This window comes from Python bivittatus, unplaced genomic scaffold, assembly GCF_059951505.1.
Source record: "Python bivittatus isolate LINGU-HERP-01145 unplaced genomic scaffold, Pbiv_v1 ctg000480_np1212, whole genome shotgun sequence".
Classification (NCBI taxonomy): domain Eukaryota; kingdom Metazoa; phylum Chordata; class Lepidosauria; order Squamata; family Pythonidae; genus Python; species Python bivittatus.
In genome coordinates, this window is record NW_028277075.1 from 74,881,965 (window position 1) to 74,899,686 (window position 17,722).

The window sequence follows — 17,722 nt, forward strand, 5'->3', positions numbered from 1 at the left end:
CGCCCCCCAAACTAATGGCTTCTTTGACACTGCTAGTTAACTGAGTTGCTTAGGGGGGCATCCTTCTTTAATTGTGCTTGGCATGTAAAAAGCAAATGTGAAACCATTATAATCTCTATAATGTGGAGAAGGCCAGGCACCCATGTAGCCTGATAGAATATGGCTGATGTGAACTAGTTGAAAAACAACAACTTGCAAGAAAATTCACCCCAAAAATTCTGATTTGAGGGGGGAGACAAAACCAGAGGATGTTCCTGTTCAGCTGAAACATGAAACTCATCAGACAGATTTAAAAATAGCTAGTTCTGCAGAAGAACTGATATGAATTCCTTCCACTTCAGAAGTTGACTAGATAAACACCAAATATTTTTGCATTTTAACTGCAATGCACTAATTGGGAAATTACAGATAGGTGAGAAGATCTCAGAGCTCCAATTTGCTGTCCTAACTGTTCTCAGCTGAGCTTCCAGATAGGATTTTTTAGGTAATGTACAGACTTTGAGTTAAGATAAGGCTGCACAAAGGCCACTGGATTCAGATAAAATTCAGTGGCAAACCAACTGTCCCAAGCAGAATTTACCAGACCCGATGCACTTTCACATCATTGCTGTTTTCATTGCCAATCCCTCCAGAGCAGTTCAAAGCCAACCCAAGGTCATGTTCACTTTTGCAGATGAAACCTTCACCATGAGCCAATTAGAGCTCCTCCAGCTGAGTAGGTCATTCAGAGTCCTGCCCCCTGAACCATTGTGAGTCCTGGAAGAAAAATAAAAACGAAAAATGAAATTTCTCTCCCATGCAAAAAAGGGGAATAAAGTTGTTAATGCTCCTTCAGCCACGTTGCTCTTATTTCTTAGATGTATGTCCCACCTTTCAATCAGGAGCTCATCCAAGTGGTGTACCTAGTGCTCCCTCCTCCTGTTTTTCCCCACAAAAACCCAGTGAGCTTCTATGGCTGAGGGTGGAGGAGAATCTGGGTCTCCCTTCTCCTGGTCCTACACTTTACCATCTACAGTGGTTATTTGGCTTTTTATATTATGGGCAACTATACAACAAGAGAAGGTTATTTGTCAACATCCAAGCTGCCTTGCTACCATTCCCCCACTGCATTCAAAAGCTTCCAAGGGTGAAATGATAGGAAATTAGTAGTGAGGCAGGTGAGAACTCAGGAGCCTGGAAGCAAGGTGAGTCAAAAGTTTCCCCTGACTGGAAACTGAACATCTCACAAGCTCCACAGAACTAAAGACTGCAAATAGAACATCAGCTTTGCTCCAGTTTCAAACCGCAGCAGAACCCCCATCCCCACCCCAAAACCTTATTCAGCTCTCGAAAACTATGGATAGGCCTGGAACTAGTTCCATACTAGTGCTAAGGAGAGGTAAGGATAGCAGTCTTCCAATACTTGAAGGGCTGTCACAGGGAAGAGAGTATGGATTTATTCTCCGTAGCTCCCAAGGGTAGAACAGGAATCAGTAGGGAGAAGCTTTGCAGAGGGAGATCCACACTTGAAATAAGAAGGAATTTGCTAGCTGTGAGAGCCATTAAGCAATGGAACAGCCTGCTTCCTAGAGATGGGGCTGCTCTGCCACAGAGGCTTTCAAGCAAAGTCTGGATAACTGTGATGTCAGGCCCAGCCCAAGAACAATGGTGAAACAGTCTAGTTGAGTCTAGTTCCTTTATTTACTTACATCTTATAGACAGAATCTTGCCAAACTAAATCTATACTACAGCAACTAGTGGATATACCCTGGGGGATTCTAGGGAGTGGCTATCCTGAACTTCTTTCGCTTCCCACCCTCCCCTTGAGGACTGGGTTGTCTCTTGTCTCCTTTCCTCTCCTGGAATGCACCCCCTCCCTCCTGATAGCCTTGATCTCCCACATCACCCTCCTCCTTGTAGATACATTCCATTGGTTCCTGCCCCAGTCAGCGGGTTGGACTAGAAGGTCCCCTCCAAGGTCCCTTCCCACTGTATGATACAAAGCCCTGAGATGGAGATGTCTGAGATTACACTCTGGCTCCCAGCTGCTTTCTCAATGGACTAAGCATGAGTTGACCCCTACCAGGGTCCCACTTGCAGCAAAATGTCATCCCTTCACCATGCCAGATCAACACAGAAGTCATCTGTACCAAGGCCATTTGGTCTCCTGTGTTCCCAGTGGCAGGGTGAAGTACCAGCTGAAAGGGAATGATTGGGTCTGTGCCAAGGTCATGGGTTTTTTTTTGGAAAGGCAGATGGCTCAGCACAAGACCAAAAACATGTAGGCAGAAAAGAGGAAAATGCGAGAACGTACCTGTAAAGTGTACATGTCTTAGATATACCATATATAAAGGAAAAGGAAAAGCAGAGTGGGTATGTTTATATTTCAGATGCTGTAGGACATGCTGCTAGAGAAGATGTCACCTAGTTTATGTGGAGTGGAGTGGAGTGGAGGAATGTCCCAGCCTGCCAAGTATGGAGATTCCAGCCCTGAGATTGGGAAGAAAAGCTTGGACCAGTTTGTGAGAGCAGGAGGACCAGGAGGACAGACTGTGTTGTGTGTATGGAGCTTCAGATGCTGGGAAATGGAACTTTGTGAGTAAAAGCTTTATTTGGCAGCAAGACAGCCGGGAGAAAACTCAGAGATATTCCAGTGTCAGTAGTTGAGATAAGGAGGGGGAGAAGAAGACATTATAAATTACAAGCAGAAAGTGAGAGACAGAGACATAAAAGGGAGGAAAATTAGGTAAGTTAAGACTTGATTTCTTATATTATTCTATACATGCATAGAAAAACATAGTGGTTTTGTAAATACTGTAATACTTTCACTTGGATATATTATTAGATCACACTACTTCATTAATATAGGTGCCATAGTGTCCAGGTAATAAAATCCCTCATTTCTTTAACTACTGGCTATGGGTGTGTCTATATTGGCTTCTACCCTGACCCTCCCTTCAACGCTCCCCTCCACCCCAAATGGTTTGTAGGCATCAAAATTCCTTTGCTCCCCACAAACCACATCAAATTTTACTAAATTTGAAGATGGAACTAGAGCTCCCAAACTGGATTACCAAAAGTTTATGATGATTTACTGGTATCTAGATGAAAAATGTTTTTAGAGCAGAATCAAGGAGTCCCAAAGCCCAATTTAAAGCAAAATAGTCATGCCAGGAGAAAAGATCAGTGTGACAAACTATTTTATTGCATAACTCCTTTCCTGTAGGAACTCATTTAAGTGATGTCAGAGCATTTGTATAGGTCTATCCACATGGTTGCCACTGTGACATCTGGAATGTCAATAGTGGCAGGACACATACTGGACCTGCCATGTGAAAGCCACCTCTATTTGGAAGTTTTAGTTGGCAAGTTTTGGTTGAGCGTGTTGGCAACTATTTTTAAGATGGATTTATGACTGTGACCTGCTTCTTTCCCCTGGAAAGGAACTTGAATTGACAGCTTTCAGTCCAACCACTGACATGATTTTCAAGTACTGAAATCCTATTTTATGACGAATCCGCTTCTGGAAAGGTGCAAACAAGCTCACTGCAAAGACCCAAGTTTCTACTCTGCTAATATATGAGAATTTCTGATTCTTTAGCCCATCAATTCCTTTGGTGCATTTATGAAGGAATCCTACATCCTTCATCAAACTTTTTCCTCTCATAATAATGCATGCACTATAATACCCTCTTCTTCTGGCATCTGGTTAAGAGAAGCCATCTAGTGGTAATATCTCTGCTTCCTGATTGAGGGCTGCATCCAAACACTTGTCCCGTATTCTTGGTTCATGCAGTTCTTTTCTACAATCCTGGCATTCTGATTAAAGAATGCAGCTATGTTGCTGCAAGCATTTAACTCTCTAAAAACTCTTCATCAAGCAAGCGCGTTAAAAACTAGGAAAACAAAAAACCCAAGGGGTTATTTAAATACATGGGTGATGTTTCAGTGGGGACAAGGTTCCAGAACAGTAGTATCCCCAGTAAGTAGCAATAGGCTAAAGAGTAGACTGACTTGTAAGCAAGGTGAGTAATCAGGCAAGTGCTCAAAATAGGCAGCAAATCTTCAGGAAAAATGAGAATCCACCAAAACAAATTCTAGAAATAGTCTTGGAGTCAAGACGCAGAAGTCTAGTTGGGCAAAAAAAGTTCCAAAAATCAAACTGGTCTCTAATCAGAGATGGTTACAGGGAGCAATAGTAACCAGGAGTTTGAAAGCTAATCCCAAATCCATATGTAATCTCTCCTTGTTGAGTAGGACCCCAACGTCAGACTGAAAGACCTATTACTGACTCAGGCATTATACTTTGGGGCATGGCTCTGTCCTGAAGCTGTACAAAGAGGTCTAAATGGTCAGGAGGAAAACAGATTTGCATAGGACCATCAGATTTGGGCTGCAAAAGTCCAAACAATCACTAGATACTTTTAAAATCTCTTTGCAGTCATTGAGCAGCCATCTAGATGTTTGCAGCCCAAATCTAGCAACTAATATGAGGGCACTGGTTGGTGCTGGGCTGCGTTGTACCTTTCCTTTCTAGCAGGACAGCATAATGAGCTGGATTTTCCACTGACCTAGTCACAAAGGTCTCTCACACAAGGATTATACCTTGGGTCTACTGCAGGCCATGCCTCTGTCAGTCACATACTACTTTCTGCCAATCAACCCTGGTGCACTGAAAGTAGCAAAACATACTGCAGGGTATGGTAAAAAAGGTCAAGGTGATGGATATGATGGTGCGATCGAAGTCCGACCTGTATTTATGTGTATTATGTATTTATGTGTATCACAGCCTTCATCTTGACTTTTTTGATCATACCACGTGGACACCCCTGAGCAAGACCAAATCTGCTGTGGAAAAAGCATCAAATGCAGATTGTGAGATGGTCCATGGTAGAAATATACAGGGAAATCTTTTTAGTAGGAAGGCCTGAAGATATAGGGATGGTAGCTGTGAAAAGTCAAAGTCAGTATGAACATAATAATTTCACAGTAGTTACAAGGAACCCTTCAGTTTGGCTACCTATCAGATGATAGGTAGTCAAACTGAAGGGTTATATGTATATGCATTTAGCGGCATAAAAGTTGATCCTTCAGTGGATCCAAAATACTTTGCAAACATCAAAACCTATTTTGGTGAGTGAAAAAAGCACCAGTTGCCTTTTGCAACAATGCGGTATCCATAGAGTGAGGTTAAAAAAAAAAAAGCAAGATGCAGGCCACACCTATAAAAACAGGTGGGGCTTTGATTGTCCCATCATGGCCACCATCCTAACTTTTTTGACCACACCCTGCAGATACCCCTGCACGGCGAGCTTTCCCCACATCAAACTGTAGTACCTAAGACATGAAGAACCCCTTTTTTCAGAATTTGCCCCAAGTTAAGGAAAAGAAGTACACATTGAAAAACAGCAGTGAGGATGCTTTTGAATGGCCCTTACTGTTCTTCCCAAAATGTTACATCTGATTTATCTTGTGCTCGTGGTGGCCTGAACCTAAAATTTCTTAGATTTTTTCCCACCAGGCCTCTGTATGGAAGAAAACGGCAGAAGGACCCTGCCAGTTCTGCAGGCGCCCCCCCACCAGCCGCCCTGATCTGCCTCCACCTGCACCAGGAGCCACAAGGGATGACTTTCCCAGCCCCGTTTCAGTTCGTGCTATTGATTCTTTCATTTCCGGCTTTATTATCTTTACGCTGCACCAGAGAAAGCTTTAAATAATTTACTGATGTGAACCTAACATAGATGTTCCCGGAGGCAGCTGGATGCTGAGTCTAAGCAGTGCCTGAGCTGCAGAGATAGTAGCTTCCCTGGGGCCTGCAGAGGAAGCGGGGACTGTTCTGACGGGGCTGGGGGGGGGGTGGTGGGAGGATGGTGGGTGAAAAGTTGATAGATCGCAGCAGAGATGGAAAGTGGAGAGTCTAGGACTGTGGAGAATCACTAATTGCCAATCTAGGATGGGGGGGGGGAAGGAAATGACTCTTCATATTTGGAGTCCTGAAATCCCATTCTTATTATTTCAGTTCTGCTCCCTTACCTCTGCCAATGGCCCTTGGTCCTATTCCACAATTCCCCAGCTAAATTACGTCTACCTTCCTTCCCCCGCATCCTGCAGTTATCTTCTCAAATTTATACACCTGCCACCGGCCATAAATCCAGGGCAAGGCTGTCAACTGGGTGGAATGCTTGTCCTGGAAACAAGGCCAGATGATGCAGAGAGGACAGAAGGTGAAACGAAGGGAGGAAAGATAGGGGCAACCACTGGCGGGAAACCACAGGAAGTTGTGTGTCTCAGAAAAATAGGATATAAAAGATCTGTAAATAGGACTGCCTAGTTTGTGGTATCCAAAGCCACGCTTACAGATGACTCACAGTTTTCTCAGACCATAATGTGGTTATTTCCCATCCTACTCTGCCACTGTGAGTACTGGCATGACTAATCCATTAACATTTGGTGTCATTTGCTCAGAGCATTAAAGGGAAAGAAGGTGGTATCGTTGAAGGCAGCAGCACTCCATGATCAAGTGTGAAGGAGCAAGCAGTTGGTGGCGAGAAGATGGAAGGAGACATATGCTCAAACCAGGATATCCAGCAGTCATAATGTGTGATAAGTGTGCCAGCCATCTAGTTTGAAGGTTTCAGGGATCATGTTCCATCTAGATAATCTAGTAGGTAATGCTGGTGAGGAGCCAGTGGTCACGATACATGTTGATACCAGTGATCTGAAGAAAAGTAAGTGGATAATCATGGAAGTAAAATATTGTTATGTAGGCTGTTGCAATCCAGGACCTCCAAGGTGGTTTTCTTGGAAAAGCTACTGGTTCCACATGCAGGGCTAATTAGACAGAAAGGGTTGAATAATCTCAAAACATAGATGAAGTGATGGTGCTGGGTGGAGGATTTCAACCTGTGAGGTATTGGTTTGGGAGAAGCCAGGTCTATATAAAAAACACAGGTTGCACTTCAACCAGGAAGGTACCAGGCAGCAAAAGAGTGGTAGAACAACTTTTAAGTGAATTCCAGGGGGGAACCAACAGGATGTGAGGAACATCTGGTTTGGTGAAAATTATCTCTGAAGGATGAGGATGAAAATGTTTCTAACCATTCAGTGGGTCTAACCATTCAATGGGTCAATGGTCTAGATCAGTGTTTCTCAACCTGGGCAACTTAGAGGTGTGTGGACTCCAACTCTCAGAATTCTTAGCAGTGACTATAGTGGCTGGGGGATTCTGGGAATTCAAGTCCATACATCTGGAAGTCACCAAGGTTGAGAAACACTAGTTTACATCTAGGAAATTAGTATGGACAGACACACACACCCCCCCTCCCGGCCAAGCGCCTGCTGTAGAAAATCCTATGGTAAAACTTTGAATATATACTCATATGCAAATGTCAGAAGCTTCCAAACCAAAATGAGACAGCTGAAATGCTTGAAGAAAATATAGATATGAGCAAGCCTTGCAGAAGCCCAGAGGAAAGAAAATAACTAATAGAATATGGTTATCTCTGGATATAAGCTCTAAGGAAAAAATGAAGGTGCATTGGAGGTGGATTTGCTATATGTCAAAGAGAGCATGGAGTTTCATAAAGCAGAAATCCCTAATGAAGCAAACACTTGCGCAGAATCACTGCACTAGGACTGTGCAATGCTTTGGATTCAAAATGCCTTGGAAAAGTAAGGATATACACAGCACCCGTCAGCAACTTATTAAACCAAAAGCATCTTTTTCTGCAATCCTGCAAATAAGTACTTGTGGGATGACAAGGAAAAGACGCAGCTGCTTTAAGGAGTTGCCAAAACATGTTGTGTGAGTTCAAATTCAAAGCACTGCAGAGCCCTAAGATCCATATCAATCTCCCAAAGTTACTTAGTACTAGGGATGTGCTATTGCCCCCAGATCAACAGGCTAACACTGACCTACAGATGGAGAATAAAATTACAGAGGCATCTGAAAAACAAAGCAGTAATAATAATGGACAATTTAGTCATTCTCATTCAGACTGGGAAAATGCATGGGCTGGACAGCAGAAAGAGACTACATGTTTCAATTCCTTAGATGATTGTGCTTTGGAACAGCTGGTTAAGGAATTACGAACAGAATATGTGACATAGTGCCCAGAAACACCTAAAAATAACTGAACCAATTGGGAACAGTGACCATGGTGTTATATCCTGGACATACATGTAAGCTGACACTTGCTGAAAAAATACAACAGAAGAAACTTACACAAAAATGAGAGGATTGAGGAAAAGAAAATTGAAAGGGGGGTTGCTGACTTCTAATGCACAACCTGCCCATTTGGACCCATGTCTTTTCCTCTTCTCCTGTCTCAGCCGTGTCCTCCTGTACTTGAGCTTCAACTCTCAGCCCCTATCACTTTAACCCCAAGTATTTCTTGTGTCAGACTAGATTTATTCTCAGGCAAAGCACCATTCGCCTGGTGCCTGCTCTGGCTGTAAACACAGATCAATAATTTAAGGGGTAAAACTATTAATAGAATAAAAAAAGACATGTTCGCCAAAGAGATGGAAAAGTCACAGCAGCCAAGGTCACCTTGGAACATGAAGAAATCTGTGGTGTGTGATAAGAGGAAGAACTCGGGGGGGGGCTGTACATAATGGCAGAATGCTCTGTGATTGGATGATGGTCAGGCCTTCAGCGTATGACCCTTCCCCAACCTAACTGGGATCCTCTGGATATGTTGGGAATACAGTTCTCAGAGTTCCTGATCCATTGTTTGGAGATCCTGGAGTTGCAGCCCTTACATATGTCAAAAGCATAATGTTGAAGTCAGTTGCTATAGGCCACACAACTTCAATTCCCTTGGGAACTGCTCAGAGGTCATAACGCAAAGGTGAACATATCTATCATCTCTCTCTCTCTCTCTCTCTCTCTCTCTCTCTCTCTCTCTCTCTCTCTCTCTCTCTCTCCCCCTCCCTCTCTCCCTCTCTCCCTCTCCCTCTCCCTCTCTCCCTCCCTCTCTCTCTCTCTCTCTCATATATCTGTCAGCAGTGAGAGGATTGTAGTTCCCCTGAGGGTTACACGTCAATTCCCACCATCCTTTGCTATGGATCATCAGATGGTGATAAGATGGGAGCTAGAGTCCCACCTACAAAGTCCACAGGTTTCTGACTGGGTTCATGTTTGGCTTCCCAATGGGCCAGTCCAAAGCCAAGTTCACAAACAATGCTTAACCTGGTTGTTGGATTAACCCATTGCTCGCTTCATACAATATAGGGAATCATAGATGCCTGGCCAATGTATAGAAACCCAGTGGCCTTCACCCCAGCCATAACCTCACTGCTGTTATGGCACACCAGCTGCAAAGCAGAGTCGTCTCAGAGTAAAAAGGGGGAAACAAAAAACACAAACAGAAACAAATAAAAACTTGGCTGCTAGTCATGATCAGGGAACCTCTGGCACTGGTCTTCAGATATTTATTTCCTTGTTTCATTTTGGAGAGCAGAGCAGCTGCGAGCAAGATGCTCAAATTACTATAAAACTCTACATAGAGCAATGAAAGAACCAGGAGGATATTTTCCCCCCTCAAGCTTCAATATTCTCTCTCCCCCTTCCCATCTCCTTGCCAAAGTGCAACACGAAGTGGGATTGACCAGAGGCACATTGGGTACATGTTGCAAATCCAGTAGGTTGGAGTGTTCCAAGGATCATCAACCAAGCAAACAGGTGATGTTCACACAACACGCTCAATCCTAAAAACATGTAGCCCAGTAGAAGAGAATACGTATAGCTCAGGGTTGAACAGTGGAGTCCTTGGGGTTCTCTGAGCTTGGGTGTTTTCTTGCAAGCGTTTCGCTACCCGGCTAGGTAACATCTTCAGTGCTAGAACAGAGTGGAGTTTGCTCTCTGTCTATATACAGTGGCTTGCCCTGTCAGTGTTGGGGGGGGGGGTGTTTACTTTTATTTTTTTTCTTCTCCTGGTAGTTCCTTGGTTAGGATATTGTATACTGCTTGATTGTCTGGTGATAATCTTGGTATTAATCTCTGCTTATCTGGGTGATGATTGCTGGTGAGGTATTCTTGTCTTTTGTTTCCTTTTTATTGACTCTTTTATTTTATTTTATTTTTATTTTTTTTAAATAAACTTTTTAATTTTTTTTAATTTTTAATTTTTTAAATTTATTTTATCTTTTTTATTCCAACAAAGCAGCCATCAACAGGTGCACAGAGTTAAACAATATCTACATACCATTCAAAAGAGGCAATAAAAAGGAAACAAAAGACCAGAATACCTCCTCACCAGCAATCATCATCCAGATAAGCAGAGATTAACACCAAGATTATCACCAGTCAAGGAGTAAACAATACCCTAATCAAGGGACTACCAGGAGAACATCCCCCCGCCAACACTGGCAGGGCAAGCCACTGTATATAGACAGAGAGCAAACTCCACTCTGTTCTAGCACTGAAGATGTTACCTAGCCAGGTAATGAAACGTTTGCAAGAAAACAACCAAGCTCAGAGAACCCTGAGCACTCCACAAGTAGCTCAGTTTGTATCCGTGAATGCAGTAAAGCTCTGACCAAGTTAAGTACATTGCCTGAACCCAGCCAGTGTGAGATGAAATACCCCAGAAGCATGTCCCAGTCTGAACAATAACATCCCCCAATTTGGTACGTTTCAAATTTGACTTCACCTCCATGCCTCTTAGCCAGTGCAGCCAATGTAAAAGCAGCACAAAAGATCTTCAGTTAAACCAGCTGTTTTCAAGCTTTCTTTACATTACTCAGGAGCATCTGTCAGAGGGCCCAGAGACTAATCAGGCTTAGTTAATCTATCATTACTCCACCCCAACCTGAAAGTGTGTCCTAGAAAACAGCCAAAAAGAGAAGATGGTTCTGGTGTTCAAAGGGCATGCAGCATGTGGCCTGTCATTCCTGCTCTTCTGATGCAGCCTTCCACCAGCTGGTGACATTCAGGTGCATCAAACGACATCCTTCAAGATGTTCAGCCCAGATGCCTGTTGCACAGCTGGCTGGAATTTCTACAGTGCAGCACACAAGGAGGGTGGCACAATGGGAAGACTTATAAAGCAAGAAGTGCTAGTAAACGTCCAAGCAAACTCATAAGCTCGTTTGAACACAGTCACTGAGAAAAGACAAGAGAAAAGTCGGAAGGAGACTTGGTGACGTGCAGCAGCTGCATCCCCGGCTTCTCTTAGGCTAAAAAACAGAAAAGACCTTGGAGGTATAGCCAAGGGAAAAAACAGAAGACCCACTCCACAGAGGCCTAGCCAACTGTTTGTGGCAGCACCATTCTTGGGCAGCAGCACTGGTAGTCAAGCCGTGCCTGGCACAACATATGATAGCATAAATAATAAGTTGGCTGCTGCACTTGGAGCCCAGGGAGAGGGTTATTGATGGTCTGGCAATGCTGCTCTAATGACAGGCCACACTCCCCCTGAGCAATCCCTGCAATTATAAATGGGATCGCTCAGTGCATACTCTGCTTGCCATGCCAGCCCCCTTGTCAATGTGCAAGCCGTGAGTGATGGCCTCTCCTGCAGTGCACCTCCTGCAGCCCCCAGGAAATAGTGATTATTCCCGATAAATATTACAAGGAGAGAACGCCAGACCCATGTGCCTCCGGAGCAGCCTTTAATTCTTCCAGATGTATATGAGGCAGCTTCCCCCTTGCACTTTTGGGATTCTCTGCTTGCTGGCTGGCACCAGATACAGTAAATGGGCCAATAGCCTTGTGGGGTTGGCTTGCAGGCCTGAATCAGGTGCTAACTCTGTCTCAGGCTCACCAGGGAGATCCCAGCACTGAGTCTGAAATTGCTCCAGGGCTGGCAGAGGTCCTGGGCTTTATCTTGAAGCTTTGGATCACTCAGTACTGAGGTTCCTTCTTTTACTGGGGGAAGCTAAACGGGGTGCTAATTTCCTGCCCTGAATTTTGTCAGCTTAGCTGTCAGGATACAAGAGGTTTCCCATCCTCTGCCAAACTCTGGTCCATGTGCTGCATCTCCCCTCTCCCCCTCCTGAAAGTGAGAGATGGGAAGGTGTCCACTCGGACGCCCACGATACCGTCAGATGTCTGAGGATCAAAGCAGCCTTTGTCTATCAAATGAACTTCCTACAGAGATTTAGGGAGTCCACCCAGTGGGCCCTTGCACAATCTCTCCCTTTCAGTCGAGCTGATGTTGAAGGCAAAGTTCTGGGCCCTCTCTCCCCTTCTTACCAATTGCTCGCCGCCGTCAGCGGGGAAAAGAACAGAAGAGAGAATCACCAAGGGCTCAGCAGCCAAAAGGGGACAGTCAGAATGCTTTGTAAGCCATTGCATTGCTGGGGTGGCATGAAGGATGGGGGTAATTCTACAGAGCTGCCAGCTGGTGGGGAGTTGGTTGGCACTGCCTGGGCATGAGGAACGGAACACAGAAGTAGAACAGATTGCAAAGTTGTGGCTCTCAGGTGGCTTCAAGTCTCTTTCTCCGCTGAATGCACGGAGCTGCCGGCATGGCAATGTTATTCTTGAAAGCTAGATCCTGGAGGACAGTCATGATAAACAACAGTACAGTAGGACTAAGGAACGAGGCTTAGCATTGATCAGACTGTCCTCAGCATTTCCAGACATCTTGCAGCAGAGCTGCGAGGCAGGTTGGAAATTTCTGCCTCTTGCAATGCTGAGAGAATGATTTTCTGTCCACTACATAGTCACAAAGGCAAGATTTGAGTGAGGGGTTAGCTTGTTCTCAGATCCCAACTTCCATCTGCTCTTTGAACACCCAGGACACCTCTCTTGCATTTACAAGAATGGACTGTCAAACATACAGATGGAAATGTACAGAAGCACAATGTAGCATTTTTGTGTGCGAGTGTATTCCTCAAAGATGAGTGTGGGAAATAAACTTATCCCCTGTCTTGTGATCAGTTTAGTGGAAACTGTTTCTCCCTCCATTGTTATCTCAAATATGATGGGGGTAAGAACAGTTCCCTTTCTGAAAAGATAACAGCATTGGCAGCTTTGGATCTACAGCAGATCTGGGTTTCTCAACCTTAGCAACTTTAAGACGTGTGGACATCAACTCCCAGAATTCCCCAGCCAGCATGCTGGCTGGGGAATTCTGGGAATTGAAGTCCACACGTCTTGAAGTTGTCAAGATTGAGAAACACTGGTCTAGACTGAAGATGGATAAGGAGATCACGTTCAAGATGTCTGAGACTCTGCATCAGGTGGAATATGGAGAGTGAAGTTTTCTTCCTTCTGTCAGAACTTGTAGCCATTCACCAAAGTTAAATGTGAGGAGATTGAGGAGCAAGCACCTTTTCACACAAAATATAATAATTAAGTTGTGGAATTTGTTGCCATCAGGCATAGCAATTGCAGCCTATTTCAACAGTTTTAAAAAGAGGTTGGAAACAAGTTTGAGGTTTGCCTCCCTTTAACCTGGAAACTGCGTATAGAGTATGATTCTGCACATGGCTTGTTGTCGCCCCTCAGGTGGGGTTCTCTTAGAATAAAGGTTCTAAACTTTTTTACCAGGATGGTCTGTTTTTTGTCATATAGATGTTTTAGCTAGTGATCTAAACGTTGATCTCAATCATCGTAAATACAAAAGTTTTGAAAGCTTTAAAGTATTAAATTGCTGTGAAATTATATTTGTTTTAACCCAAATTGATACAGGCAGATAAAAGTGAGGTACTTCTTCTAATGGAATAGTTTGTATCTTTTTAACTTTTATCCTAGATTACTCTGCAAACTTTTCTATGAACTATCTGTACTTTCTGAATTTCTAAATAAATACATATAAGTAAATAAGGACTGGACAAATTTATAGGGATCAGGGTATCAAAGGCCACTCCTCTGACTGCATATTACATGAAATGCAGGCAGTAAGCCTTAAACACCATCTGTGGGAATAGCCATTGGAGAGGACTACTCCCTTCTAATAACTCCTTGTGGGCTTCCAAGATGTACCTGGTTGGCTCCTGTGCAACACAGAATGCTGGGCTAGGTGGACAAACGGCTTGATCCAGCAGGGCTCTTCTGACATCTTTAAAGTTGCTGTGAGACAAATCCCTGGCACAATGGGTGGAGGAGCATGGCAGCCTGGGTTTGGGTCAGCCTGGAGCACTAAGTGGGGCTGCCAAGACACACCCTAGCAGCAGGGGCAGTGCTAAAGACAATGGGGAGCAAACTCTTTTCCTGCTTGGGCTGATATGCCAGCTGCAACCCCTCTTCAAGAACAAGCACATGGCCACGATCCTCCCTGTGTTTACAACTTCTCCAATCAATTGCTACATAACAGGCTCTCCATGGGACTATCACTAAAAAGAGTTTCGAAAGTGCAGCTGGTTCCAGCTCCAGCTGCCTGGCTGGCTGCCGGGGTAGACCACAGAGAGCATGTAATGTCAGGGCTGATGAAGTTGCACCAGCTGCCATTTCCAGAGAAGATTCAAGAAGCTGGTTTCAGTCCTCCAAGTCTGCGGTCATCCTACACAGCCTTCCTTTGGCTAGTGAGATGGGCCACACTTTGATGCTTCTAAAGCTGGCACTTCGGTTGACGTGCCAAAGAATGGGGTTCACTCTATGGCAGAATGGTAAATATGGAATGTGCTTCTAAGGGAGCCACGTGGATCAGTTGGCCTCCATTTTTAAGAAGGAAGTGGTAGTAATTTGCCAGATGTGTCGGGACTAGAATGCCTAGAATTCCCAGCCAGCATGAGAGTTATGGGATTGTAGTCCCATTACGTTGATGGAGGAATAGATTGGGAAGGCTAAATTATATCATCCCTATTTTGACAGTCTCAGCTTCATGCTGCAGTTCACTGAAATAGATCTCTTGGCTAAATCTAAAACATATATATGCCTGCAACTGGTCCAATAGAAGATTTAGTACCATAAAAGGAGATGAGACCCTGAATTTTGGTCAGCACCAAAACAGCAATATATTTCTTGAATGTCTAACAGTTTTAATCCCTTAGGCCAGAGTGAGCTATCATATACTTGACCAGTGACTTATATTTTCCTCTTTTTTTGCCTCTCTCGCTCTGATTTATTTTTGCACCAGGGATTACCCTGGGAAAGTCTGTACTGGGTGGGATCTAGATTTTCCAGGCCTGTTTTGTTGGTGTTACTTGGTGGGGAGGTATTATATTGTTAGCTTAATATTAATATTAATTAATATTTATCTTTAAAGATAAAGAATAATTAAAATAATTTAACAGAATAGAACAAAAAAAAATAGAAAAAGAGGAAAAAGGGGGGGGGGGAAGCAAAATAATAACATGAAAATCATGGCCCCAATTACTCAGAGGACTGAAGACCTAATATTAGTTAGTAACTGATGAACAAGTTGCTTACAGACGTAGCTTATGGATGGATGGTTATAATGCAATACGCTGATCCTTTATTAAAACTGTTGTGTAAAATTTCATATATACATACATACATATATATACACACACACAGTATATATGTTTCACATAACACACACAAACACACATGTAGGAGAAGCCCTAATGCTTAAAATGATAAAATAATCTTAAAGTGGTAGGAAACCATGCCTCTGATTCTTGTTAGTCTGCCGCTGCATTTTGGCAATATACTTCTCCCCATTGGGGGAAACAAATAAAAATCACGGTAGGGTAATATCTTGGTTAGGACTAACTAAAATGTAACAAAATGCTGATCAAACTATTATGACCCCTTCGAGTGTTGCTGTGGCAGAACAGATGGTTTGTTCTGTCTCCAAAGTTGCATTAGCCAAAGGCCAGCTAGAGGTTTTGGAAAGTATAGAGCTCAGGAGATCTACAAAGAGCCAGGATGGAACAAAATGCCTTACACAGTTACCTGCATGGCTCACCTATATCCCAAATTAGTTGCAAGGGGGAACAGCCATACCTTGGAGATGCTATTTCCAGTGTACTCAGCTTTCAGTGGAGGAGGTGTGTATGCCCCATATGTGGCTGATGGCAGAAGCTCAAGGCTGCCCACAGAGGCTGGCACTTGAGCACCCAGTGGTGGACAAGATCTGTTAAGGCACCACACACCCTGATTTTTTTGCTAGAGAACCATGTTCTCAGAATCAGACGTCAGTGAAATCATGTTTTTATGTTCCAGTCCAGCTCCACTTTGCTTCATAAGACGTAGAAAGGAGAATGAAGAGAACAAGTCAAGTTTTTAGCCTCCAGACTCGTACCACCTCCTTCCAGGATAACAGAAGTCTTGGTGTCCTCTTAGACAAAGCTACTCCCTGCCAAGGGACAGGGGATACTTAAGGCAGTAGCTTCCCGGGGGGGGCGGGGTGAAGCTGCTAGGCATGCCACAGCAAATATGGCAACAGTCAGCTCTGGTTCCACCTCATTACGGGGAGATTAGTCCTTGATTCCAAGCAGCCGGGCCCAGGGGAGGGACATTCTGGGAAGCAGGAAAGGTTAATTTCTGGGAGATTAGGCATGGGCCTCACTGGGATGTGAAATTGAGTTAGATTTGTTCATCTGAACAAAGGGAACAGCTGCAGCACACACTGAAGGAACTGCTAAAAATAGCCTGATATTTACCTGCTAGGGCCTGTGTAAGACCTGGAGAAGGCATCATCACTTGCTGGGAGCAGAGCTAGGATCAGGACTGGTCTATGAATTGCTCCCAAGGAATCCTTCCTCCTTTTGCCTTGTTGGGCCCTCCAAAATGTAGAGAAGATGTGAGGGCATGAGAGTCTCAGCCAACACCAACCTTAATATCTTTGTAACTCAGAATCCTGGTGATGCTGAGTTATGGACCAGCTGAATGAATGTCTTAAACAACCCAGCTGCTACTCCCATGAACAATGACCGAGTATGGAAAAAGGGCTAGCTTTAGTTCTTGTGACACCAGTCCTGCACAAAGATTTTCAGGTGACTACCCAGGCAGGAGTTCTTAAATTTGGATCCTACAGCAGCATCTCAACAGTCTTCTTGTTTCAAATGAATGGGGCTTTCCTCAACTTCAGTTTGGCAGCAGGGAGCCTGGGATGCTAATGGAAAATGAGACTGATTGATTGATTGATTGATTTCTGCATTTATATCTCATCTTTTCTCTGATAGTTCAAGACCATGTATGGGGGAATATTTTATCCCCATGGCAACATCCTGTAAGGTAGGTTGACTTACCCAAAGTCACCCACTGTGCTGCATGGTTCAGAGGGGATTTGAACTGGGCCTCTGGCTTAAGACCGTGACGGGGGTCCACAGCCACCTTGACTTGTTTTTACACCCCCTTCAGACACACTTGCTTCATGATGACTCTTGGATGAACTCTCAGTTTCTATAAAGAGCTGCTGCTGTAACAGCCCTCCCCAATATTTTTCTAAGTTTGAGGAGACTGTTAACTCCTTCCCTTCTCTGAACATTCCCTTCCTAGAAGCCTTCTGTGGAGACATTTCCTAAGACGTGCCAAGCTCCCATCTTCCTCATCCTGCAGTATTACAGTTACATAGGGGCTAGAGATACAATTGAGGGCCTGGCATTGGTAGGACGGGGCCTGTCCGGCAATCAAATGAAGTCGCTTCTGTCTGGGCCATACTGGCACTGTTGGGGCTGTGTAGAAAATAGAATATGCCCAGGAAGGACCCTCAAATTGCCTGAAGCACAGCTCACTAGAATACCTCTTAATCTGTTTTTCTTGACCTGATTGTGTTGAGATTTCAAGGGATCTGAGAACGCCACCTGGCCTCTCTCTATTCATTGGTTGCATAATGGAGAGAAACAGGGTCAGCAAGGGCTTTGAGGTCTCTATCACACACTG

At 44.1% G+C, this 17,722-nt stretch overlaps 1 protein-coding gene across 1 annotated transcript in view; it reads right to left on the minus strand.

Moving 5' to 3' along the window:
• Positions 1–204: 204 nt before the first annotated feature.
• The window catches only part of LOC148215047 (acid-sensing ion channel 1C-like), a 36,065-nt gene continuing 18,547 nt past the window's right edge, over positions 205–17,722 (minus strand). Inside the window, exon 2 of the mRNA XM_088146339.1 lies at positions 205–756. Within this exon, the coding sequence (XP_088002465.1) occupies positions 721–756 (36 nt within the window). The 3' untranslated portion in view covers positions 205–720. The remainder of the gene's footprint in view (positions 757–17,722) is intronic.